The sequence below is a fragment of the Ceratotherium simum genome, chromosome 13, assembly GCF_057802395.1.
Source record: "Ceratotherium simum simum isolate JZ-2026a chromosome 13, ASM5780239v1, whole genome shotgun sequence".
NCBI classification, from domain to species: Eukaryota; Metazoa; Chordata; class Mammalia; order Perissodactyla; family Rhinocerotidae; genus Ceratotherium; species Ceratotherium simum.
The window spans coordinates 7,282,542-7,309,810 of NC_141912.1; the positions used below are offsets into that span (position 1 = coordinate 7,282,542).

Consider the following 27,269-nt stretch of genomic DNA (forward strand, 5'->3'; position numbering starts at 1 on the left):
TCATAGATATATACACATATCAGCTTAACAAGACCTAATATTCCACTTATACTAGTCACAAGGGTCTTGTGCATGTGTCACGCTGCTTTTCACTAAGCTGGAGATACTAGTTCAAATAAAAGTAGGATTTTATTTAATAAAATAAGAGCAAACTTATTGATTGTACAGCTATCAATGCTGCTGTCCAACACTGCAGTAAATTACTTCAAGTGCATCTGGAAACATTCTCAAATTTAAGCTAACTTCTAATTTTGGAACTAAAAAACTGAAAAATCAAGGGGGTAACCCATCAAAATCTTGGTGAGAGATGATATGTATGGCTGAGTTCATGGTAAAAAAAAAAAAAAAAATTACATCATTATTTAAATGCACTAACCAAGTAAATTTTCCTTCATACCAAGGGTATGGATATCATTGTACCACAAAAGATGAATGCTATATAAGGGCCTTGCATATTATGACATTTATCTCCTACCGTACCTCCAAAATAACACAAGTCATTAAACAAAGGTTTCAATGTCACATTACCACCATTTACGACTCCCCAACAGAGCCAAAATACAACTTCCGGTGATGCACTGCAAATAAACATTTAAGGAAGTGGCTTTTTAATATATATTTTTTTAAGATCTAAATTTGCCTTTTCTTCCTATCAGTCACTATTTTGTGAAGCTTATTTAAAATTTAAAACTTCACCAAAATCAAGTCAATGCTCCTTTCCTTCTGATTTCTATTTTCCTCAGGCTTCTACCTTGGAGGTCCCATTTCCCTCTCCCCCCTCCTCGGACGCCACTTTAGAGGGCAAGAATAGTCTTAAAAGTCACTTACTATGTAAGACCGTGAAATGAATGATGAAGCTATACAACCAAAGCAAGATCCATGCTTTATAAACACATTATTCTCACACATCTGAGTGACAGGTTTGATACACAAGATTCTTAGCTCATTTTACAAATTCTGAAACCAAGCTATTCAAAAGGTGAATTCTGAAACCATGGTTGGTGTAGCAAATGAATATACCAAAAGAAACAAAAACTTCATCCAAATATTTACATTTAAAAAAGACATTTAAAAAACAGGCTACTTATTAAGTGTGCTTGAACAAACCATGTGTGGAATTGAATTCCATTCATTATGGAGTTAGTTTCTGCTAAACACTTACTGATACTATAGAAGACCCCTGGCATCTGAGGATTTAAGAGTTTTCAAGTGTCCCCAATCTATGCTAAAAAAATAAAACATGACAATTTCTGAGGCACTAATTTGAACCTCAAAAGCGAAGGACTAGTATGTAAGGCAAGTTACTTAGCAGTCAGAAGGGCTGGCACCTGTTAACTCAGTGTGGCTTTGCCACTGGCTAAGTACCACCAGGTATTCAAAACAACTCTCGAGAGGTCATTTAAATTTTGTAATTACACCTCATTGCATTATGTTCTAGTAGTTTCACAAACTTGGACATTCACAAAAATGTTTGGAATATACTCCTTGAGAAGGTGGAGGGCCTCCTATATTACATTAAACAAAAAACCATGCAGTTTCTTAGAGCTCATAGAGCTTTTCCAAAATAAACTACTGATCATACAGCCCAATTAAAAACTCAAACACTTTACATTACAGGCATAGAAAGTTTATAGTTCAGCAATGCCAATATAAATTTGACACCTTAGCCCCTACTTGCAAAGCGATTAACAACTATACAATAACTTCTATTTTACTGTCATTGGCTTTGGCTCAGATGTTTAAATACTTAAACAACTTGGAAAGATTTTTTGTTTGCGTGTTTTGTTTTGTTGTTTTGGTGTGGGTAGGGTAAACTATAATGAAGAGGGATCAGTTCATTATAATGAAAACAGATCAGGAATCAAACAGCCACCAAAATTTCGTTTACCATTTCCTTACAAAATATATATAGGAGAATATGGCTTAAAGACAGAGGGGGAAAAGCCTCTTATTTGTTCATACTATTTTACTTTACCCTTCATCCAGTCTGACAATAATGCCAAACTTTTACTACCTAGGGCCAGAGTAAGTCTCTAAGCCAATTCTATGAAGTCCAATTTAATTTTGGTTCTCAGATCTTAAGTGCTTAAAATTTTGGATTCTTCAGATTAACTATAAAAAGGTTATATCAACAACCAAAATCCCCAACAGATTAAATAAAAAAACAATTGGTTAACCATTGTAAAAATATCCCCTTTTTTTTCTTTACAGATCAGGATCAGTTGAAATATATCTCTGCCCCTATAAATTTACCTTTTGCTTAGTCTGTAGACCAAGGCAACTTTTCTTAAGCAAGGTGCTTCTATTAAAGAGAGAAAAATGATCTTAAAACAAAACTCAGTAGGTCTAAAATCTCTCCAGAGCTATCCCTCGGGTCAGAAACAGAGCAATGATGGACAAAACAACTCAGTTCCCATAAATGTACCACCTTCTTTTTGATAAAAAAGGGAGTGGGGTTGGTTTTATACATCAAGATCAGCAGAATTTTCATGTTTCACAATTTTCTTGCTACAGAGATCCCCAAATTCCTTGAACTCATTTGGGAAGTTTTCTGAAGGTGCGCATTACAGTAAACAGCAGCAAAATACCAAATCAATTCTATTGCTAAAAAGCAGCTGCTCCTGCCTGTGCCTTTAGAATACTAGTTTTAAAACAGCAACAATAACATCAAAATGCTAATCTGCGCCATCAACTGGAACCTGAGCTATTCTAAGGAAGAAACAAATTGTTTTCTTTAAAATAGTTCAAGGCAGGACATCTATAATCATATTGGGCAAATATTCATTGAGTTTTGGGGAAAAATGTCTAAAAGGAAGAGACAACTCCATTATATTTAGTATTCTAAAGGCATGCTTCAGGTAGTTCAACAATGATTCTGGTAAGACCAACTGCTCACATACATACACACGCACACACAGATTTTAATGGTTTAAAAAAAAACCAAATTTGTTACTTTAGAAAAATGAATGCAGTGCATTTTCAGCAATATTATCGCCACAGACTCTGATTGCTCAGTCCACACATAAGGAGTAGTTGCCTTCTATGGTGATATGGCTTCTCTGCACTAATTCCCATCAGGCCGAAAAATATTAGGGCAGGTTAAGTAAAGACTGAATTGTTGCACAAAGGAACATTTACTCATCAGATCCCACTGATCTCTTCTGTGCCCGTTTCCTGGGCAACCTTCTTGGTGAAGCTTTATCTGGAAGAAAAGAGAAAGTTTTAACTTGCCTGACTATTATGAGCATGTTGGATTCAAAATCATTTAAAAAGCATTTTCCTTCAACTTTACCATTAAGTTCAAAAAATGAAGACACATGCAAGAATATCATCTAATAATAAATGCCTCTTATCTTGTTTAGGTTTTTTAACTAACCTTAAAAATAATCCTTTAAGAGGTAACAATTAAAATGAAACTTTTTGCAATTAGGGTGGGAAAAGATCTCATCTTGGTTACTGTAATGTTGCAGCCACCATGCAAAATCTTCTGGAATTCTACAATTTAACATGTTTATACATGCATGAGTAAACACTTTAGAAATAGTGTAAAAGGTGTGAAATTTGCAGCTCAAAAAAATTTACATTGGTTACAAATTAAAGACAGTATTTACAAGCTTAACAAGCAGTCCAGGTGATTCTGATGAATGCTCAAGTCTGAGAACTACCACTCTAAGGAACCAAGTGTAACAACAACAACAAAAATACAAGCATACAAAATTAAGTAAAAATATTGTTGGAATTGAATGGAAAATATTAATATGATATCATGATTTGAAAAAATCATATATTCTAGCTCAGTTCACAGGCCGGGCCTACAAACAATGTCACTCAGTATCAAAGACATCCCTAAAGTCTAGATTTTCATTTCTAATATCATCCAAGGGTCCTTGGAGAAACAGCTAGCTCCATGCCTAGAGCAGAGAAAGCACAAAAAGTGTGGATTATCTTGTTGAGCAAGCAAATACGATATCATTCAAAGGTCAAAAGGATAAGACTGGAGGCAGTTCAAAAAGACAACCAGTAGCCAAAGTTGTAACAATCTGAGCATCAAAAAGAATGTTACTTCTGCAAGGCAAAAGAAACCCTCAATAAAACAAAAAGACAACCTACCAACTGGGAGAAGATATTTGCAAATCATATATCTGACAAGGGGTTACCACCAAAATATAAGAAGAACTCATACAACTCAACAACAAAAAAAACAAACAACCCGATTAAAAAATGGCCAGAGGATCTGAACATTTTTCCAAAGAAGATATACAGATGCCAACAGGCACATGAAAAGATGTTCAACATCACTAATTATTAGGGAAATGCAAATCAAAACCACAATGAACTATCACCTCATGCCCATCAGAATGGCTAGTATTAAAAAGACAAGAAACAAGTGGCTGGCCCGGGGGTGTAGTGGTTAAGTACGAGCGCTCCGCTTGGGCAGCCTGGGGTTCACAGGTTTGGATCCTGGGTGTGGACCTACACACCACTTATCAAGCCATGCTGTGGCAGGCATCCCACATATAAAACAGAGAAAGATACGCACGGATGTTAGCCCAGGGCCAATCTTCCTCAGTAAAAACAGGAGGATTGGCAACAGATGTTAGCTCTGGGCTAATCTTCCTCACAAAAAAAAAAAAAAAAAAAAAGACTGTTAGCTCTGGGCTAATCTTCCTCACAAAAAAAAAAAAGACAAGAAACAACAAGTGTTGGAGAGGATATGAAGAAAAGGGACCCCTCATACACTGTTGGTGGAAATGTCAAGTGGTGCAGCCACTATGGAAAACAGTATGGAGATTCCTCAAAAAATTAAAAATAGAACTACCATACAATCTAGAATATTACACTTTTGGGTATTTATCTAAAGAACATGAAAACACTAATTTGAAAAGATATATGCACCCCTATGTTCACTGCAGCATTATTCACAATAGCCAAGATGTGGAAACAACCTAAGTACCCATCAATGAATGAATGGATAAAGATGATGTGGGGGCCGGCCCCAGTGGCCTAGTGGTTAAGTTGGGCATGCTCTGCTTCGGCAGCCCAGGTTCAGTTCCCGGGCATGGACCTACACCACTCGTCTGTCATTGGTCATGCTGTGGCAGCGGCTCACATACAAAAAGAGGAAGACTACCAATGGATGTTAGCTAAGGGAGAATTTTCCTCAGCAAAAAAAAAAAGATGTGGTATATGTATATACAATGGAATACTACTTAGTCATAAAAAAAGGATGAAATCTTGCCATTTGCAACAACGTGGATGGACTTTGAGGGCTGATGGACTTTCACTTATTATCCTAAGTAAAATAAGTCAGACAGAGAAAGCCAAATACCGTTATGATTTCACTTATGTGGAAGATAAAAAAACACACACATAGATACAGAGAATAGACTGGTGGTTACCAGAGAAGATAGGAGTAGGAACAAGGCAAAAGGGCACGTGTGTATGGTGACGGATGGCAACTAGATTTTTGGCAGTGAACACGATGTAGTCTATACAGAAGTCGAAATATAATGATGTACACCTGAAATTTATATAATGTTATAAACCAATGTTACCTCAAAAAAAAAAGTTAACTAAAACACACTGATTCTATGAAAATCCAAGTTTCTATACAATAATGAAAAAACAAAGGAAAAAATTAGATAAAACCAATTTGTCACCATTTGGGTGGCTTTTGGACTCTTTACTTTGAAAATTGGAAAATAAAGGAAAGAATTAAGCATTTACCCTGCTTTTTCAGCAGGAGCTGTCTTTTAGGGTAACAAAAAAGCCCCAGTTGATGAGGGAAAGCTCTACTTTACAAAAGAATGGCAGTTAGAGGGCTGGCCCCGTGGCTTAGCGGTTAAGTGCAGGCGCTCCGCTGCTGGCGGCCCGGGTTCGGATCCCGGGCGTGCACCAACGCACCACTTCTCCGGCCACGCTGAGGCCGCGTCCCATGTACAGCAACTAGAAGGATGTGCAGCTATGACATACAACTATCTACTGGGGCTTTGGGGGAAAAAATAAATAAATAAATAAAATTATATTAAAAAAAAAAAAGAATGGCAGTTAGTAAAAATAGAACAAATTTCAATTGAAAATCATCACTTCCAACCTCTGAAACATTACTGATTCATGCAAGGATTATCAACCAGTGAATGGTTTAGAGAACTGGAAATACCACACAGATAACTTCTCGGTTGCAAGCAGAAACACCTAACCTTCCCTGTAACCAGGAAAGATCATATGGCTACTACCCCAATCAAGTGCTCAATTTAGCATCACTAATGATGAGACAATCAGATACTGTTTCTTGATGTGATGTAGGAAGAAGTACTCATGAGCTACAATGTATGCTATCAGCCAAAAACAATTAACTTAAATCTAATCAAGCCTATAGATTCATATCTTCCAAGTTAAATAAATTTTAACTAAAAGACACCAGGAGAAAACAATCAGACAAATTTGGAGGTGGGACTTTTCAGAGCCTTATTACTCGGTGTGATCAATGGGTCAGCAGCACTGGCATCACCTGGGAGCTTGTGAGAAACATTGATGCTTCGGCCCCACCCTAGAGCTACTGATTCGAAACCTGCATCATAACAAGATTTGCAAGTGATCTGTAGACAGAGTTTGAGAAGACCTTTTCTACTAGACAAGTAGCCAATCTCTTGAGCTGTTGTAAATTAAGAGACTTAAAGGATATAACAACCAGATGCAATGCATCATCTTACTTGGAAATAACAGTTAAAAAGGATATTTTTGAAACAAGTGGAGAAATTTCAACATGGATTGGTTATTAATATAATTAATAATTCTTTACATGTGATAACGTCACTTCTGTCAGTTAGAAAAACGTTTCTTTGCAAACTGAAATGTTTTAGAGGTAGTATGTCATCATTGTATTTGTAATCTTTAAAGTATCTCAGTATTAAAAAAGTAAGTTAAAAAACTGACTTTTGTATAGGGAAAAAAAAAGAAATCTACACTTCAGAAGAGCAAATAATCATGTTTTTTGCCAACTACACTTATCTTTTCACACCCTTCTTTCTCCTTAACCTCTAAACCCCTGATTTCTGAAATGCTCTCAGGACTCCTTGGATTTCACAGGATGAGGCTCCCTCTAGGACTCCCAGGCTCCCATGGTTTTGCTAAACTAATAGTGAGAAAGGACTGTGGTCATGTGCGAGTTTGTTATGCATCTTCCAGGTATTTTCAAATTCCAAAAACAATTAACAAATAACATGCCTCTCAATGATAAGCTTTTAGAGGACAAAGGATCAAAACCTCCTGAATTTGATAAAAATTTTACCACCTTAATAGGACAACTGGATTAGCTCAATGCTGTTCAGAAGCTCTGTTGTTGTTTATGAAGTTGTTGTTTATGAAGTTTTTTCAAAACAAGGGATTTCATTTAAAATGGGAAAAGATAAGGAATAATAAAAGTGTCTTCGGTTGTAAGACATGATCCTAAAACAAACTCAGGCTGAACAATCCGATTTTGAGCAAGATAAGCAAGTATTGCTAAAAAATATTTAGTGACTTTAATTCTGTCCATCTTTGTGTATTAAGTCTCACTGGGAAAAATACATGGGCTTTAGAATGAAACAAATCTAGTTGTGAATCTTGGCAAGTTACTTTTTCTGAAGAGAAATTTCTCATCAGTAAACACAGAGATAGCAGCTTACCCTGCAGAGTGAATGCCCAGTATACAGAAGGCACCCAACATAAGTTAAATTCTTTCCTTCAACAAGGCCTCCTCTGACTCTAATATGGTCCCTTTTCCTAACTTATAAGTTAGGACTAACTTATATTACTCATTCTAGCACATAATCACATACTATCTCTGATTATTCAAATGTTTCACATATGTGCTTTATTTTCCTCAAGTAGAAATGTAAAATTTAATACTCTTAACTTCTTTATAATATACCACTCAGAATCTAGCATAGTATCATGACATAGATATTAATACTTGACAACTGAAAATACAATTATACATGATTTAAACTTTGCTCTACAACTAATAATTCTCAGCGTTTAAGTTCATGAATAACAATCTCAGGGAGGAAGATACTATGAAACCAACCTCTCAATCTATTTGTCATGTAAAAATTCTTTTGAAGAAACAGCTCCATAGCTGTTACAAGGACTTTAGCTTTTAATTATAATTTTTAATGCTTTTCAAATGTAGTTTCAGCTAATTCTGTGTATATTTAAAATATAATTATATTTGAAGAACTTGTATTTAAACATACCACAGACTTCACAAGCAATTCTGATGCACTGTAAAGAGACCATGGTCTACACTTCAACCCAATTCTCTTTTTTGCTATACTAAATGTCAGGATGATACCAGAAATTCTCCCTTACAAAGAAAGATTTACTCCCATAACCTCAGCTACCACCTATGCTACATGTCCCAGTGTTTCCAAATCTTGATTCACTTGTGCTCTAAACAACTTTCAAATGCTTACTGGACATCCTCATCTGGGAGTTCCATGGGCTCCTTATACAACAATCCAAATCCCATGCATATGGGCTCCTCTTCCTATATTTCCTAACAGTAATGGGATCATCTTCCATCCAGCTGTCTCAGCTCAAGGTACTCTTTCACTCTGCCTCACTAAAACATCCAAAAAGTCACCAGAAGCCCGGTCTGCTCCATTTCTGAAACATCTCTCTACTCCCTTTTACTCCCATCACTACTGCCTTAGCTTAGGCCCTAATGATTTCCCATGTTTTTCTGAAATCATCTAACTGGTATTCCTGGGTCCAGTCACTCCTGCTTGCTAAGCATCCTCCATAAAGCTATCGTAATTTCTTTTAAAAACATAAATTTGTTATTTCTCTGCTTTAAAGTATCTGATGGCTGCCTTTTACCTAGAAGGAAAGTCAAAAGTCCTTAACACAGCACATAAAACCTTGAAGACTCCTTCTCACCCAACTTTTCAAGACTTTGGTCAAATGTCAACTCCTTCTGTGAATGATTTCCCTACTCTCCTAGAGGGGGACGGCCCCTCCTATGCTCCTATTACTTTGTACACACTTTTAATAAAGCGACTACCACACTGTAATTATGCTTCAATAGAGAGAGCTCACTGAAAGGAATAAGGAAAACAATTCAATTTGTAAACCCAGAAAGGACTTGAGCAGCCAACTCAAAGGAAAAGAAATACTAAGTGGCCAATAAATATATGTGTAAAGAAGCCAAACCACATTCTTAATTGTAAATGAAAAACAATGAGATACCACTTTGTATCATACTGACAGATTAAAACACTTGATAATACTTGAGAACAATTAGTGCGAGTAGAGAAGAAACGGGCAATATTGTACATTGTTGAGAATATAAATTGGCACTATCTTTTGGCAGGAAAATGGGACACTTTCCATAAAAATTAAAATGTACATAATCTTAGACCTGGCTATTCTACTTTTAAGAAATTATCCCAGGTCGGGGGTGGGCAAAATGGGTGAAGGGGGTCAAAAGGTACAAAATTCCAGTTATAGAATAAATAAGTCATGGGGATGTAATGTACAGCACGGTGACTATAGTTAACAATACTGCGCCGGCCCCGTGGCTTAGCGGTTAAGTGTGCTCGCTCTGCTGCTGGCGGCCCGGGGTTCGGATCCCGGGCGCACACCGAGGAACCGCTTCTCTGGCCATGCTGAGGCCGTGTCCCACATACAGCAACTAGAAGGATGTGCAGCTATGACATACAACTATCTACTGGGGCTTTGGGGGAAAAATAAATAAATAAATAAAATTAAAAAAAAAAAAAACAACAATACTATAGTATTATATATTTGAAAGTTGCTAAGAGAGCAGATCTTACAAGTTTTCATTACAAGAAGAAAAACTTCTAACTATGTGTGGTGATGGATGTTAACTAGCCTTATTGTGGTGACCATTTAATAATATATACAAATATTGAATCATTCTGTTGTACGACTGAAACTAATATAATATTAATTGTATCTCAATTTTTTAAAAAAAATGCTCATAAGTTTAAATATAAGAATATTCATTCTTTTTTTAAATTTTAATAAATGCTTACATGTGAGCACTTAGTACTATCTGATAATTAAGTTTCATTCACGTTTATAATTCTACTACTTTAGGTAGCACAGTGCAGTGTTTAATTGCACAAATTCATTTAAATCCTGGCCCTACCTCTTACTACTATATAAGTTTCCTCATTACAGTTTTAATTGTGACAGTTTAAAACTGGAAATAACAAACACCCTTCAATACAAAACAGGTTTAATCTATCATGACACATTTATATAAGATTATTATCTATTAAAAACAATGAGGTAAATTTATAAGTAACTATCACAAAAAGATATCCAAAGCATGAAAATGCAGGTTGTAAGAGAGTGTGTACAGCATGATGCTATTTGTGTAAAACACACAGAAACAACAGACATATATCCTGATGTGTGTACTGAAAATACTTAGCATAACACAAACATCAATTATTTATGAAAAATGGGATTACTGGAGCTAGAAAGTAATCTCGGTTTTTCAATTCTGTACTTTTTTTTTTTTTTTACAATGAGGCCTTATTGCTGTTATAATAAATGTTTTTTTAAAGTCCATTTACAATTGGAGAAAAAAATTCTACATTTTCTTTTCTTTTTTTTTTTTTTGGTGAGGAAGATCAGCTCTGAGCTAACATCCATGCTAATCCTCCTCTTTTTGCTGAGGAAGACTGGCTCTGAGCTAACATCTATTGCCAATCCTCCTCCTTTTTTTCCCCAAAGCCCCAGTAGATAGTTGTATGTCACAGTTGCACATCCTTCTAGTTGCTGTACGTGGGACGCGGCCTCAGCATGGCCAGAGCAGTGCGTCGGCGCACGCCAGGGATCCGAACCCGGGCCACCAGTAGCAGAGCACGGGCACTTAACCGCTAAGCCACGGGGCCGGCCCTCTACATTCTTTTATAAAGACTAATATTTTAACTAATTGCATATGTAATAATACTGAAATATATCTGTTAGGTAAACTATCAGGCAGTATTTTAGGTTTACTCTTTCAAACTCTACTGGGTAGTTTTTCCAACATAGTATTAGAAAACTGTTCCATTACTCATTAAACTTACTGTAAAGTATTCATGTGCTATACATGAGCCCCCAATACTATACCAAATACCATTATAAAAATTAATCACCTCACCTCTTCTACTCTGCACTGAAGCAAGAGGAAAGAAGAGACAGGAAAAAGATTAGGAATATAGAGAATTCACACATTTATACAAACAGCAGATTTGGAAGCGCTTCTGAATTAAAGCATAAAAATACTACACAGAGTAAAACTTTAAAGACTTCATTAATCAATTATACTAGATTCTACACAAATAATGGAAAAGAGTGTTGAATAGCATTGACCAAGCACTTTTGCTAAATCTTAAGATATTTAATTTAATTTCCATTTAAGAGAAAAAGTTCCCAGCCAAGTTTATAAGAGTACTTACTGATCTGATTCAAAGTTTCCTGAGGAATCCAACTCATGTCCACATCATTCTGACTTGATGTACCCATCTCTACTTTCTGTATGGGTCTCTTGCGCTGAGAACATAAAACATTACTTTAAAGGAGTTCCATTATATTGTTTACCATAATTTTAAAGAGATCTATGAAGCTACTTAATTTAAATATCTTAATAGACAAATGTGTTTTCTCTAGTTTTAAAATACACTCTAAGAATTTTATTAATTAGAAGGCAAAATCACGTCTAGCATCAATTATAAAGAATAAATAATAAGGAATAAATCTTCACAACAATTATTTATTTTCAGGCTTTAAAGACATTTTCCTCTGCTATAAAGCTTCATATATTATTATACAATTGGTGGACCAACTAAGAATTTCTACTTATACAATGATTTTCTTTTCCTTTGGGAATCAAATCTCAAAGAACAAATTTATTTCTACATTCAACAAAATTCCGGATAATTACTGAAATGCTGCATGTAGGTAGATTCCTGCACTGTTAGCCAAATACACTTAAATAGTTGGCATAGATAAAACAAAACAAAAACATAAAATCTCGTTTAAGCTAACAACCTCAAACTTTGTCCCTAGAGTTATTTGCAGCAAAACTGCTAGAAAGTTAAGACAGTGATTCAATTCCACTCTTTAGCCCTGCTCTTAAAAAAAACTAAACTAAAACTAATTATTTACTAAGAAACAGAGTATTAATTATACAGTCCAAAAATTAGATTCTGAATACACAGAAAGCTAACTAAAAAACGGCTTCATTCATGTGGAAAAACCTTGGAGATGCCATTACACCCAACACACAAAAGTAGGCAAAAATGCTGACTGTTATAAAAATGAGGTAAAGTTATGGAAATTAACATTTAAGCACTAAGTATTTCTCTTCTAAAGAGCAAGTACTTATTAATAACATTTATTACTAATTTTAATATATAGATTTGATTGCCTGACTTAATGCTTAATAAATATTCACCAAAATGTCTATCAATTGTTTAAAGTCTGGTTGATATTAAAAAACTTGACACAAATCATGTTATACTTTCCCTCTGAGAGGAGTAGTATGGGTTGTTTTGTTTTCTGGGTCTTTTTTTCCCGGTGGGGGAGGAGAGGGAGATGAGGACATGGCGGTGAAGTTAGCCACCACATCCAGAGAGAGACACCAGGATGACAGTGGGTGCTTCAGGGTGGCCGCCTTACCACCACAACCAGAAAACAGAAGTTTGACCGACAGAACAAATACAGCCCAACTCACTCCTTCTTTTTCAAATAAGAAGACTCATTTAATTGCTAATTAGGAATTATCCCTATACGCTAAAGTATTTAAAGCAAATATAAAAGTTGCATTGCTTACAGATAAAATAACATATCCATGAAATAGTCAACAGAACAATGAAATCTTAGTCTGAGTTTAAGGAATAAGAATTCTAGCATAATTCAGAGTTACAATAAGAAGGTAAAGATCAATCTGGAGGGTGTAGACAAAGGACATTAACTGCATGTGTGTACAAATGTCTAAACAAATTCAAGTCACGTATCCAAGGTCTCATCTTCATGTTAAAAGATACAACAAATCTGTAAATTTACAAACCTAAGGTAAAAGCAAGAAGTCACAAATAACTAGACTGTACTTAACTTGTCACTGTAACAACTTTTCAAGTATGGCTGTAAGAGTTGCTCATCTGTAATTACCTTTCTAGATTCGAGGAGTTGATGAAGGCCAACAACCACCAAGAGCCCAAGACCAGCAAGGAACATATACATAAAGATTCTGGTATAAAGGGAGAAAGTAGAAACTGGCTTTAATTCATAAGAAATACCACAGCTAATTAAAACTATAAATCTGCTTTAACTCATAAGAAATATCATAGCTAATTACAACTATAATTCTAACACTACATAAGCTCTCCAAACAACCTGTTGGGAAAGGGAATAAAATATTTTAAATTCAACTTATATCCAGGTAATAAGTTTTATAAATTTACTTTTACCTCTATGAATAAAATAAAAAAAGCAATTATATGATCTAAAGTGAAAAAAATTACTTTATAATTGCATTAGGTTTTGTCTCCCTCTAATATTAGATTATTTTGCACAGTTTGATTTAAAAATAACTTTTGGTGAATTACACATATGCATACAGTAAGAAATGATTCATCATTCACAAAGAATACATTTTTCAAGATAAAATCTTATAATTTATGTGTTCAATAACAATTTTAGAGGCATGCAACTTAGATTAGGCTGGTGATCAGCTTAAAAGCATGGGGTGGAAAAGAATTTAGAAGAGGGAAGGATGGAAAGCCAACTACCTTTTTAAAAATATTTTTTGGCAGTTTTCCATTATCTTTCCTAACTTGGTATTAATAGTTTTAAGAATCATCTAAGGTATGGATTTACATAGCCAGGATTTCACAAAATTTATAGCTCATTCCATTTTCACCATTTAATAAAAACGTGTCAACAGGAGCAAGCCCTTCAGTCCTACCTAATGAGATTTAAGATCTACATATTTCAACTTTCACTTACGTTTCTCCATCTAGCCCATCCTCTCTTTCAATAATTGTAACTGTTTGATTGAAGACAGCATCTTGGAATACATTGCCCTGTTTAAAAAAAAACACAAAAATCTGAAATGCATCGAAAGAATGAAAGTTTAGAAGATTTCTTAAAACTGTTACCCTAGCAGATAGACTATAGCTTTCTTGTCACTTAGAAAGTCAGTAAGACACAACAAAACCATATGTAATTGCACTAATTCCATGTGAGGGATTCAACATTGTGTTACTTCCTCCCACAAAATAAAAAATGCCTCCAACTTTGCATCTATCCCCCACTTTCTTGGGGGTGGGGGGGAGTGGAAAGGTGTGAGGAACCAGGGAAGTAAAATAAAAACAAGATAAAATATGCAGAAAAACAAAGCCCACAGAACACTCTTACACTAGAAGCCCTAGCTTCTCTTGTGTGTAATCCTCCAACAGGAAAGAGCATCAAAATGTACAATAGTAGCTGCAAAAGCAGATCATTTTAAGAACTAGACTTGAATAAAAGTCAAATTTATGTTCTAAATTGACAATGGATTGGAAATCAATTTCTTCATAATAAATAGGTTGGCGATTTCAGTATCAAAATATTTTTTTGTTGTGGTCTTGAAACAATTCTGTCAGTTCAACACAACTTCAGTTTTCAAATGCACCAGAAGCACCAAGACAATACCTAGACAGCTGTTTTCAGTGTTTAATGTTCACACAAAGGTAGTAATACTTTTTCAAAACTGTCACTTACTGCTAAATTGTCATTATGTAAGTTTTACTTCAAGATCTTTCAATTTGCATTCCTCTATCAATAATTCCAATAATCAGAATACACTGATGAAACTAACATTCAAAATGAAACGGAAACTACATATATGCCTGTTGGATTAAGTTTAATTCTGCTGAAAATAAGACAAAACATATAATTCTTCAAGCGACTTAACTGTGAAGTTGAGGAAGCTTAATACATTATTTTGAAGACAGGAAGGATGAAAAGCCCTTCCCACTCTACTAATTAAAAAAAAAGGAAAACTTAATTGCAGCACGAGAAATTTAATTCAGACATAAGGTAAACATATTGACACTAGGATGATGAAAAGGTCGAATAAGGGGCCAGCCTGGTGGCATAGTGTTTAAAGTCGTGTGCTCCGCTTCAGTGGCCTGGTGTTCACGAGTTCGGATCCCAGGCATGGACCTACACACCACTCATTAAGCCATGCTGTGGCAGCATCCCACATACACAAGAGAGGAAGACTGGCACAGATGTTAGCTGAGGGACAATCTTCCTCAAGCAAAAAGAGGAAGACTGGCAACAGATGTTAGCTCAGGGCCCATCTTCCTCACCAAAAAAAAAAAGGTTGAATAAGCTTCCAAGAGAGGATGAAATTTCCTTCTTTGAAAACTTTTCGGGGGCCGGCCCCGTGGCTTGGTGGTTAAGTGCACGCGCTCCGATGCTGGTGGCCCGGGTTCGGATCCCGGGCGCGCACCGAGGCACCACTTCTCCGTCCATCCTGAGGCCGAGTCCCACATACAGCAACTAGAAGGATGTGCAGCTATGACATACAACTATCTACTGGGGCTTTGGGGGGAAAAAATAAATAAATAAAAAATCTTTAAAAAAAAGAAAAAGAAAACTTTTCGAAAAGAGAATGGTTCAGATGTGCTCTCATCTGAAGACGGACATAATAGCTGGCATCCAGAAGTCAACTCCCAGCAGTAAAACTGTAGTGGGCTTCTCTCATTCATTCATTGGATATATATTATATATACTAAACACCATAAGAAAGACAACCGAGTTTATATTAGGCTATTTGGTTCTCATAAACCATAAACCTTACTGCTAAAACTATCTTAAAAATAGCAGACTCTGTGTGCGGCTTACTGCTCCTTTTTCTTTTAAGATCCAGCTCAAGTCACTTCCACTTTCATACCATAGCACCTTACACTTATCTCTACTATGTGTCATTTACTATGCTGTGATATTGCCTATTTACATCCATCTCTCCCACTGGATTATAGACTTGAAGACTGAGACATGCTATTTATCTTTGCCTCCTGGTGCCTATCACAGTTGCAACCACAAAACAGGCACCTGAATGAATAAATATAAGAATATTCATTACTCAATGTCAATTGTCCTCATCTATCTCTATCTAACTTTAAAAAAAAAAAAAAGAAAGGTTTAGAAGGCCTTACATTCAAATCTTTGTAGTTCAGATTGATGACTAGACCAAAGGGTCGTCCACCCATGGGCTCTGCAGGAATGAAGGAGTACTCAAAAGTTGCCTGTCTCTGGGGTGGCACTACAGTGTTCAGAGGAAGAGCTGTGAAATTCTGGATATAAAACTGGTAGTCCTGAGGATAACGAAATGAGGCATCTAGGGATTCAACAATAAAATCTTCTGTACCCTTGTTTGTAAAGCCTACCAGGAACTTCACAATGTTATTTGCTGGAAAATCTAAGAAACAAAAAAAAGACAGGAAGATTAGAAAATGTTCAAAGGGTATAAAATAAAAAGTAGACATTACCAATGGATTTTGGCACTCTTTCCTGCTACATGTTGACCTGGTTTCAGAATCCTTTTCAATAGAGCACTCCAATCATCCACTAACTAGTTACTGGAGTTCGTGCATAAACAAACCCTTCTGTCTGTAATCTAGCATTCCAAATTAAGAGTTAACTGAGCATTTCAATTTCAGACCAGATCACATCCAGATTATATGGTCTAAGAAAGAGTTGTGTACTTTTTGCAGTAAGATTACCTTGCAGGGCTACATGTCTTAATGAAGTCACCTTTCCCCCAACTCAACATCTGTTATCTGTGCAGATAATGGAGAGAAGAATAACAAACAGATAGAGTCTAAGAAGTTCACCTGAAAACTGTAGTATCTGTTAGAACATAAAAAATTAATCAGGCAATCCCTATCTACTTTAAGCAATTACTCAAAATGCCAATTGGATGGTAAGATGCAAGGAGGCAGCTACAAAAATAAACGGGGTAAAAAAAAACTTCTTAATCAAATTAAACTTTTTGTAGGCATAAAGTTGGATCATACATGGGAATAAAACAAAAAACTTTAGAAGACCAAGAAACTAATAACTTCAAATACTAAGTCTTCAATAATTATACTAGAGTCTACAGAGCTGAGTTTCAGCCAGTACACACAGCCTGTGCTGTCAGACAGATCAGGGTCTGCATCCTGTCTCCACAATCTATTTACTAACTGGCTAACCCTGGACAGGTTGTTAACCTCTCTAAACCTCGGTTTAACAATGGTAACTATCATCATAGGATTTCTGTTAAGATTACATAACACACGCAAAGTGTTGAGAACAGTGCCTGCCATGCAGCCCTCGATAAATAAAAGCCATTACATTTATTTTCTTGTAATGAAACTTAGGCTCCAACCAAGGCCTAATTGTAAAGATTTAATATTTCACTAATGTTAACACTCAAAATATGAGTCATTTTACTGTGGCAGTTTGAAAAAAGTTTAAAAACAGTATCTTTCAAAGGGACATTTAATTTCTAGTTAAACTGGGTAGTATTCATTTTTCCCCTTATTTTAATGGCAGGAATACTACCTTATAGCTATAGGTATTCTTACATATTAGATGGGTTTTTTTTTGAAATATCATGTTTACACTACACTTATAACGTAAAAGAGGAAGATGAATAAAGATCTTAAGCATTACTAATGCTTCTCAAATAAGTGAACTTATTTTAAAAATTCCCATATCTAAATTAAAACTAACATTTCTCTATTACCTTCTCCTTTCACAAATAGGATAGTTGTATCTGCACTTGGTGAAGCTTCAGGCTCACCAGATACATCTTCTTCCTCTTTATCTTCTGCCTAAGAAAAAGAACATTAAGAAAAAATTACTATGGGAGAAAAATACAACATCATTTGAAAATAATGACTTCACTAGGTTGGGACAAAATATTGCTTCTCCAAGGCTTTGTTCGGAATAATAGTGGTAGGAATTTCATTGTATCTCATCAGTTAAAATAAAACTTCTAGAGCGGTGCATCTCAAACAGTAATGTGCACATTGACTGCCCGGGGATTTTGCAGATCTGATATTCAGATCTAGGATGAAGCCTGAAATTCTGTGTTTCTCATAAACACCCAGGAAATGATGACGCTGCTGATACTCGGACCACATGTTGAACTGCAAAGTTCTAGAGCCTGGGTTGGTAAACTTTTTCTGCAAAGGGCCAGATATCAGCTATTTCAAGCTTTAGGAACCCTGAGGTCCCTGTTGCAACTACTCAACTCTGTGGCTGCTTTCACGCCGCAAAGAAAGCAGCCACAGACAATACGTAAAAGAATGGGCACGGCTGGTTTTAGCCCACAGCCACATTTTGCCAAGACCTGTTCTAGAGCACTTTGTCATCAGCCTAAAAAGATTTCCATCCCGATTAACAGAACAATTTTCCTGTGAGAGTTCATCACACATCTTGGAAGAAATGGCTTAAAAAATAAAAAAAGTGACCAGGGAAGATACTGGGGTGATAGAGATGTCCTAAAACTTGACTGGAATTGAAGAACTTGGTACACTTACTAAAAATCATTGAATTGTTGGGGCCGGCTCCATGGTTTAGCAATTAAGTGTGCGCGCTCCGCTACTGGCAGCCCAGGTTCGGATCCCGGGCACGCATCAACGCACCACTTCTCAGGCCATGCTGAGGCCGTGTCCCACATACAGCAACTAGAAGGATGTGCAACTATGACATACAACTATCTACTGGGGCTTTGGGGAAAAAAAATGGAGGAAGATTGGCAATAGATGTTAGCTCAGAGCCGGTCTTCCTCAGCAAAAAGAGGAGGATTGGCATGGATGTTAGCTCAGGGCTGATCTTCCTCACAAAAAAAAATAATAATAATAATAAAAAAATCATTGAATTGTATACTTAAAACAGGTAAATATTATGACAAGCAAATTACATCTCAATAAAGTTGTTAGAAAATGTGAACAGATTTTAATTTAAAACTTCAAACCTCAGTGCAGCATTCTCTTGGCATCAATGAGGATTATAAAGCTATTCATATATTTGAAGTGTCCAGGCCCCTAATAAATCGAGATACTTAATGGGACCATTGTTTATTGGCATTTAACTTTTCATTTACATAAAATGCTCTTTCTTCCAACAGATAGACTTTTCAGGGGCAAAGACTGTCTTATATTTTATTTATTTATATTTTGTGAGGACGATTAGCCCTGAGCTAACATCTGTTGCCAATCCTCCTCTCTTTGTTGAGGAAGACTGGCCCCAGGCTAACATTGTACCCATCTTCTACTTTATATGGGACACCTGCCACAGCAAGGCTTGATGAGCAGTGTGTAGGTCCGCGCCCGGAGCTCCGAGCCCCGGGCTGCCGAAGCAGAGTGCGCAAACTTAACCACTATGCCACTGGGCCGGCCCGTCTTTTGTTTTTTTGGGTTTCTTTTGTGAGGAAGATCAGCCCTGAGCTAACATCCATGCCAATCCTCCTCTTTTTTGCTGAGGAAGACTGGCCCTGGGCTAACATCTGCGCCTATCTTCCTCCACTTTATGTGGGATGCCGCCACAGCATGGCCTGACAGGTGGTGCATGGGTGCGCACCTGGGATCTGAACCCGGGCCGCCAGCAGCAGAGTGCGCATACTTAACCGCTATGCCACGGGGCAGGCCCCAGCCCCAGCCCCAGCCTTATATTTTAAAAATTCTCCACACTCACTTCATATGCTTAAAAGAGAAGGCACTCAAATATTTGTATTATTTGTTATTGTATTATAAGTATTTGCAATTGTATTGTAAGTTATATTTTAAGTATCCTTAATGATACCATTCATTTAGTCAGATTAGCGAATTTCTACTTTTGGGAAAAGAGACCAAAGACAGGAAGACAGGAACCATACGCTGTAGCAATAAAGAGGAAAGAGTATACTTGAGAAACAGTTAAGAGAAATCATCCCCAAGATTTAATTAATGGAGTTGTGGAGTAAAAAGAAACGGAAGTAACAAGGCAATAGCTTGAATCACTGAGCCATGTCAAGACAAGCAACAGTTTATGGAGGTGGGATGGATGGTAGATGCTGAATTCCATTTTGAACATATAAAACTTGAGGTACTTAGGGAGCATCCCGATGGTGCTATCCTACAAAAGAGCTGAAAATAAAGGTATGGAGCTCAGTAAGGTAGATGGCTAGAAATGAGATCTGAAAGTCATCAATATAGGGTGGTGTGGTTGAAACCCGAGGTTTCATCAACATTAAGGGGGTGAGCAGAGGGAGAGAAGGTAGTAGAGAGACCAAACAGCAGCAGCTGGGCAGGGAAAACTGAGAGGCGATGCCACAGGAGCCAACACAAAGAACTCAAGGAAGGGGTAATCAGCAAATGCTAAAAGGGGCTCGAACAGTATACGAGTGGAAAACAAGCCAGTAATTTGGCAATTAGGTCACTGGTGACTTAGCAACAACAGTTTTACTAGATACATGGTACCAGAGCGTGTTAGCGAACAAATGTGACATGAGCAGGAGAGAAAAGCTGTACAGTTTATTCCTTCAAGAAGCATGCTGGTAAAGAAAACAAAATGTGTAGCAACTCAAGGTGAAAGACTAAAAAGTGGAGTAAATAAGCACATGTGTTAGCTTAATAGCAACAAGTCACTGAGCTGGATCAACACTCGAAGTTACAGAAGGAAAGAGAATAATTTAACAGATCCCACAGGATGAGATGGGGACAAGGGCACAGACAGTAGGACTAGCCTTAGAAGGGAGTAAGACAACTTACTAATAAATAGGAGAAAATGTAGAAAGGATGGGTAAATAATACATTTAGAAGTAGAAAATTTGATAGAGTTCACACTTGATTACCTTCACTTTCTGACACTGAAGGCAATGTTGTTGCTAAGATTGAAGAGAAGTGATTTTAGAGTTTGAAAGTGGTGAAGGTTTGGAATGCTAGTTGTGAAGAACTGGAAAGTATATGTAAGTAAAAGTAAACAACTCATTTGTCTCATAGCTAGTTAGCATATCATAAGATGTATAATGCTTAGTACCTGCTACCTGATAATGCTCCAAAATATTTCAGCTATTACAGACTATCTCCAGGAGAGTAAAGAAACTGGCAGCACTGGGGAGACAACCTCAGCAGCTGGAGGACAGGCAGGCAAGAGCAACTTTTCACTACATACCTTGCATCTTTTAAATTTGGAGCCATTCAAATATATTATCCATTTTAAATAATAATACCAATATTTTAAAGTTAGCTAGTGTTATTACTACTATATCTGCTGTTTTAATAAAAACAAAAACTGCTATCATTGCTGTTAAGAAAAACACTTTCAGAGAATGATGGCAAGCTACACTGCAACCCACACCTTTATAGACAAAAGGATAATCAAGGGGTTAGGAAAGCTCAAAGTGACAAAAAAAAAAAAAGGTTTGTATTGAAAAATTTTAAACCAATAACCTGCATCTAACCAGCTGTTGGTATCTCAGATGTTAGGAAAAATCTCCTTTCCCTCCCTTGACTCCAGACACAGGCCCAGTGGCAAAGGATCCTTCCATATCCCCCAATTCCTTGATACCTAAGGCAGTTGTGTATAAGTTGATAATATAAATCTTGGAGAAGAACAATAACAGGAGAAATTCTAGGGTGCTCAACTCTGGAGGTAACTTTTGTAGCAGCTCTGGCTCTAAGGGCCTTTCTTTTTTTTTTTTTTTTTTTTTTTTAATTTTATTTATTTATTTATTTTTCCCCCCAAAGCCCCAGTACATAGTTGTATGTCATAGCTGCACATCCTTCTAGTTGCTGTATGTGGGACGCGGCCTCAGCATGGCCGGAGAAGTGGTGTGTTGGTGCACGCCCGGGATCCGAACCCGGGCCGCCAGCAGCGGAGCGCGTGCACTTAACTGCTAAGCCACGGGGCCGTGGCCTGTCTTTCTTACACAGCCTACAAGGTCCCATACAAGCCTACCACTGCTGGTATGGTCTAGTTCAAAGGAAAGAAACACTCTCCCTGTCTTCCTGCTTCAATTTGCCCTAACCATCTTCTGATTTGAGAAAAGCAACCTAGAAAAAGGTACTAACGCTTCTGCAGTAATTGGCAAGGGTGAGGAGTGAACAATTCGAGTTGCTCTTTTAACTCTAATGGTTCTCAAGGCAGGGAGATGATTAAGGCATAGAAAAGGTCTGGCCAAACTCTAAGTACAGTCGTCCCTTGGTATGTCCAGAGGATTGGTTCCAGGACCCCCCCCAGATATCAAAATCCGAGGATGCTCAGGTCCTAGTCTGCCCTCCATATCTGCGGAGGTGGAACCCACAGACACTGGAGGGCCAACAGTGTAACAATGATCTAACAGTTCCCTCCTCTACTCTCTTCCTCCAAAGTAAGTACATTCCAGTACTAGAGAGCTCAAGTAATTTCAGAAAAGCAGTTACAACAATATAATCTATTACTAAATTTCTGTACATGCCCAAATTTCAGAGTCTTAAATATCATCTTTAATCGTCAATGCCTGGATGGATTCCCTTCCAATGCTCACTCTAAGTTATCTTAGTTAACAAGTGGCACTTACAGAATAGTCAAATCTTTATTACCAGCACTGATGGAGGAACGTATTGACGTAGTTCAAGTTGTGCATCTAATGAACTGGGTTGAAGATGCAGAGCCCTTATAGAAACCCTTAAAGTATGGGTAAACATACATATGAAAGGCTTGACACACAGGTAATCAGTAAAGGTTTCCTAAATGAGGGGGAATTAGGAAAGCACAAAAATGAGCAGGGGTATTCTACTCAAGTGAAACAGTATGTGCAGCTGCACAAAAATGGTAACAAATATCAACAAAATAGCAAGCAGATGAGCTTAGTTGGAAAGCATACTGCATAAAAATGAGGATAAGTCAAAAGAGCAGAAATCTATATATAAGGCTAATTATTTTGATATTGACATAACAGAAAAATAGGGACTTTTTTCTTCTGGTTTAATCTCGAAAAAAATGACAAAATCTAGAATCACTTCCAGGTTCAAGTGTGGTATAATGAAAAGAGAAAGAAAAAAACATCTGTGTAGGATAGATTATAGCAGTCCAAGAGAGGAAATGAAATTAGCTAGAAGCATGCTGCAATAGTCCTTATTCTAGCCCAATATTATTCCTGTCATATTATAATTTTATAATAAAAGTTTCAGAACTGGATGACTTCTAGAGATCTTGTCTACGCCCCTTACTCTTCACAGAACATATTTTATATATTGTTTATTGTCTGCTTCTCACTCCCACCACCAAAACACATACACACTGCCCCAAGAACATAAACTCCATGAGAGCAGAGAAAATATCTGGTTTGTTGACCCCTGCATCCAGAACAGTGCCTGGCACATAGAAGGGACTCAATAAATACTTGCTTATTCAATGAAGGAAAGAAAGAAGAAAGAAAGAGAAAACTGAGACCTAGAAAAATAAGTCACCTAAAGTCAGAAAGCTGAGTAGTATGTATCCCAAATCTACCAACAAATGGTCCAGTGCTACTCCCACCATACTGTTACACTCATAGACTCATGACGATATGATCTTGAATTGTTTCATGTCTCCCTTCCTGTTCCAGAAAATACTTATGATCCATCCTCAATGACTGGCCCCTATTCTCCCAACTTCAATCCACTTTCATCACAGTAACAAATCTCTGAAAGCAAGAATTTTAATACCAAATTTTTCCATAAAAAGGATAAATTCTAGAAACATAATATACATATATTAAATTATATATAACACTAACCAAATCTGTGGGTTCATCTTCTTCCACCTCCGCTTCATCATCCTCATCTTCAATTATTGAATCTTCCACTGTTTCTTCATCTTCTGTAAGATCTTGAGCCGCCGCTACTGAGCCTAACAACAAAATATAAAACAAGCAATTAACTACCCTGGAATACTGATGTTTTTTAATCTCAGGTACAGGCAATGAAATTTTCCCCTTGGAGTAACTCAATCTCCCAGTGCACCTGAATGATGCCAAATTACAACGCATCTAAAAATATGCATATGATCTTATTAGTAGTCTTAACACAACTGCATGTTCATTTTAATGAAAAATATTGTTTAATTTTAAAAGGCACCTGACAGTTGGAAAAACGAACTGCTGAAACTAAAGATGCCTTGAAGCCCAAATAAAGAACTTCAAGCAATTTTAAGCAAATTAACGAAAATAAATTTGTTTTAAAAGAAACTCCAAAATTTAATCCCTGTCATTAACCATATAAAACAAAAAAAAAAACCCTCATGTCTAAAGGAAAACAGCAATCTCAATATCTAGGCAAGAAACATTGTTTAATTAGAGTTGACTACGGCTCACTCTTAGAACTTGCATGTAATTCCAAGGAACAAATACCTGTATGGGCATCCAGGGTAAAAACTAGCTTGCATAAAACACATTTTGCTTAGTAAAAACGATAGTGGTAACTTCAGGGTTGATAGCAGAGAAAGCATGCATTTATTTTTGCATATGGCTTCAAACATGTTTTAAGATACTTTTTTATTTCCCCTACACTTAACATTAAAATAAAAGTTAAGCGTAACTGTAATGCCAAGAAATTAAAAATCATAATTTTATAGGTAAAAGTACTACTCTAAATAAGTCACATTAAATCTACTTCAGGCAACACTTCAAAAGAAATTTCAAAGTTCTAGCAACTCTTCCAACATTTCTCAGAAAGAATGATGATGTGGCAGTCCAGCAGAGGAAAAAAATGTGGGAAAAGAAGCATGTACATATGCTGTGATATCCAGGAAAAACGGTATACATCAGAGACCATGCATTTTAAGTCTTTTCCACTGCCTAAGATTCTTACTGGCTGTTAAGATTTACCCAAAATATTAAAGAACATTGAATCACACATTATGAACTAAAAACAGCTTCTACTGCTTGCTGAACAAAGACAGAAACAGTGCATTCATAATTTACAAGTCATTCAGAACTTCACAAATTTTCAAAAACCAGTAAGAAAAATACCTACGCCTGACATAATAATTTAAAGTTGTACTTAGTTAAATTTCAGGACTTCTCAATATATGTAACGGTTTTTCACCCTACGTTTCAGTGGATATTAAACTATTTCTTTTAACGTTAACCAGCAACAATTTTGTGCCTATAAAATCTAACAAATTTCCATTGAAGAAATTAAGAGAAAACATCTTTTGAAAGAAAGACCATTCCTCACAAAAAATGTTTAAAGATCCAGTTCAGTTTAGATACTGAACTGATTTTTCTTAAAAAAAGAAAACTTTTAAAACTTGAAAAAACAGTCTAGATCCTATGCAAGTACAACAGTCAAATTTTCTTTAAAAAACCAAACGAGAACAAACCACCAAGCACCCCTCTTTAAACCTGCAAACGAATTCATTAACAGTTTTGATTAATTCTTACTTGGTTTTCTATCCGCTAAACAAAAGCCAGTCACTTCACTCTTCTTTGCGAAACAATTCGTGGATACCTAGCACTATCTTTCATTTCGCCGCACAGCTTGCTTAAACTTATGGAATGAAATTCTAGTGATCGTTTAGTCAGACTAAATTTTACAAATCAGGAAAATCGAAGTTCATGATACAACCAGGGCAAGAAGCCAAGTTTCCACATTTTTAATGTTCTGCTATCCAAATTGTTTTCACACCAGGTTAACTGCCGGAAGGAATAAACCTAGATAAAAAAACTTAAAACTCGAAGTAGACTATTTTTTCAGGACATGATAATTCCAAAAACAAAAAATGGTTACCAAAAGAGAGGCGCGAAAAGGAAGGCACGAGTAACAGATATCCCACAGGGATTCTTCAGCCCGCTTCAGAGTACAGGGGTGGACAGTGGGGGTGAGGATGCGGAGTTTTTTTAAAATCAAGACTCCTGGTAACATATAGGGATCAGGTGCTAATAAACGGGGAGATGCCCAGAAGAAAGGATGCTCCAAGAGTTTAGGAGTGTAGAAAACAGGGGTTTCGGTAAATGAATGGAGGACGACTCCTAGCATGGAAGCTAAAGACACGTCAGCCCTGAGCCGGGGAGGGGGCGGAGCAGCACTGGAGGCGGCCAAAAGAAATCCAGCGCGCTGCAGCCGCTCCGGGTGCAGCCGTGCCCACCGCGCCCTCGCCTCCTTCCTCCAGCCGAGGACGCACCAGCTCCGGCCGCAGCCGCGGGAGCAGGCCACAGGGGCAAGGCCGCCCGACACTGCCCCGCGCTCCGCGTGGAAGGGGCCGAGGCCCCGGCGGCGTTTCGCCGGCGCGCGCTCAGGCCCCTACACGAGTCCGGGATCGGGGAGAAGGCGGAGGGAGGCCGGCGAGGTGGACGCCAGACCCAGGAGCCGCCGCCGCCGCCTCCAAACTTGCCGTCGCTGGGGTCTCCTTCCCGGTCAAGCCCCGCCGCCCACTACCCTCGCCTCACCTCCGGGGCCGCCTTGGAGCCAGAGGGTGGCGGGGAACACGAGCAGGAGAAGCAGAAGCAGGCGGGGGAGGAGTCTCATGGCGCGGCCGGTCCGGTATCCAGGCCCCGTCCACTAGTGCTGTCGGCGGCTACGGAGGTAATGGCGTTACTCTTCATCCGGGCTTCGGGCGGGGAGGGGCGGAGCACGTACCACGCAGGGCTTTCGCCACGCCCCCTTCCCTGGCTGAGGAACGCCGCCAGCGTGGCTGCTCGGCTCGGAGCGCAGGGGAGCGCCGGCGCCCCGGGGAGTCACGTGACCGGTTTGTCGGGCCTCTGAGATTCCCGCGACAGTTCGCCTCCCGCTGTAGACCTGGGCTGGGGACCTGCAGTTTGTCGCTAGCCGCGCCGTGACCGTGCCTCCCAATTAATTAGCATCGTTAGCGGTTACTTTATTTGAATGACGATCCGCCTGGTTCCTGGCGCCATAGTCTTTTTTTAAAATAAAGTCTTTGTACAGTTTTACCCAATAGTGATATAAGGAACATGGACTGTCTGTATGTGGCATTGAAAAGCAAAAATATGTTTTGGAATAGATAATTGTTCAAAAAACCCAGAAAGCCGCGGCCTGGTGGTGTAATGGTTAAGTTCAGGCCACCCTACGGCAGCCAGCCTGCGGTTCCCAGGGCCCCGGCCTCAGCACCGCTTATCAAGCTATGCTGTGGCAGGCCTCCCACGTATAAATAGAGGAAGATGGGCACAGATGTTAGCTCAGGGCTAATCTTCCTCACACACAAAAAAAACAAAAAGCGTAAAAAATACACAGTGGAAAATCTTTGCTCCTATCTACCCACAC

General features: G+C 37.8%; 1 protein-coding gene across 1 annotated transcript; it reads right to left on the minus strand.

Annotated features, from left to right (window-relative positions):
• Positions 1-870: 870 nt before the first annotated feature.
• SSR1 (signal sequence receptor subunit 1) lies at positions 871-26,602 on the minus strand. Its single transcript, XM_004432141.3, has 8 exons — positions 26,438-26,602; positions 23,786-23,898; positions 17,786-17,873; positions 16,212-16,474; positions 14,011-14,087; positions 13,174-13,252; positions 11,460-11,553; positions 871-3,202 (listed from the first exon to the last, which is right to left on the minus strand). Exons 1-8 carry the CDS (start codon positions 26,514-26,516, stop codon positions 3,135-3,137), a joined length of 861 nt encoding a protein of 286 aa, XP_004432198.1. The 5' UTR covers positions 26,517-26,602; the 3' UTR covers positions 871-3,134.
• Positions 26,603-27,269: the final 667 nt, after the last annotated feature.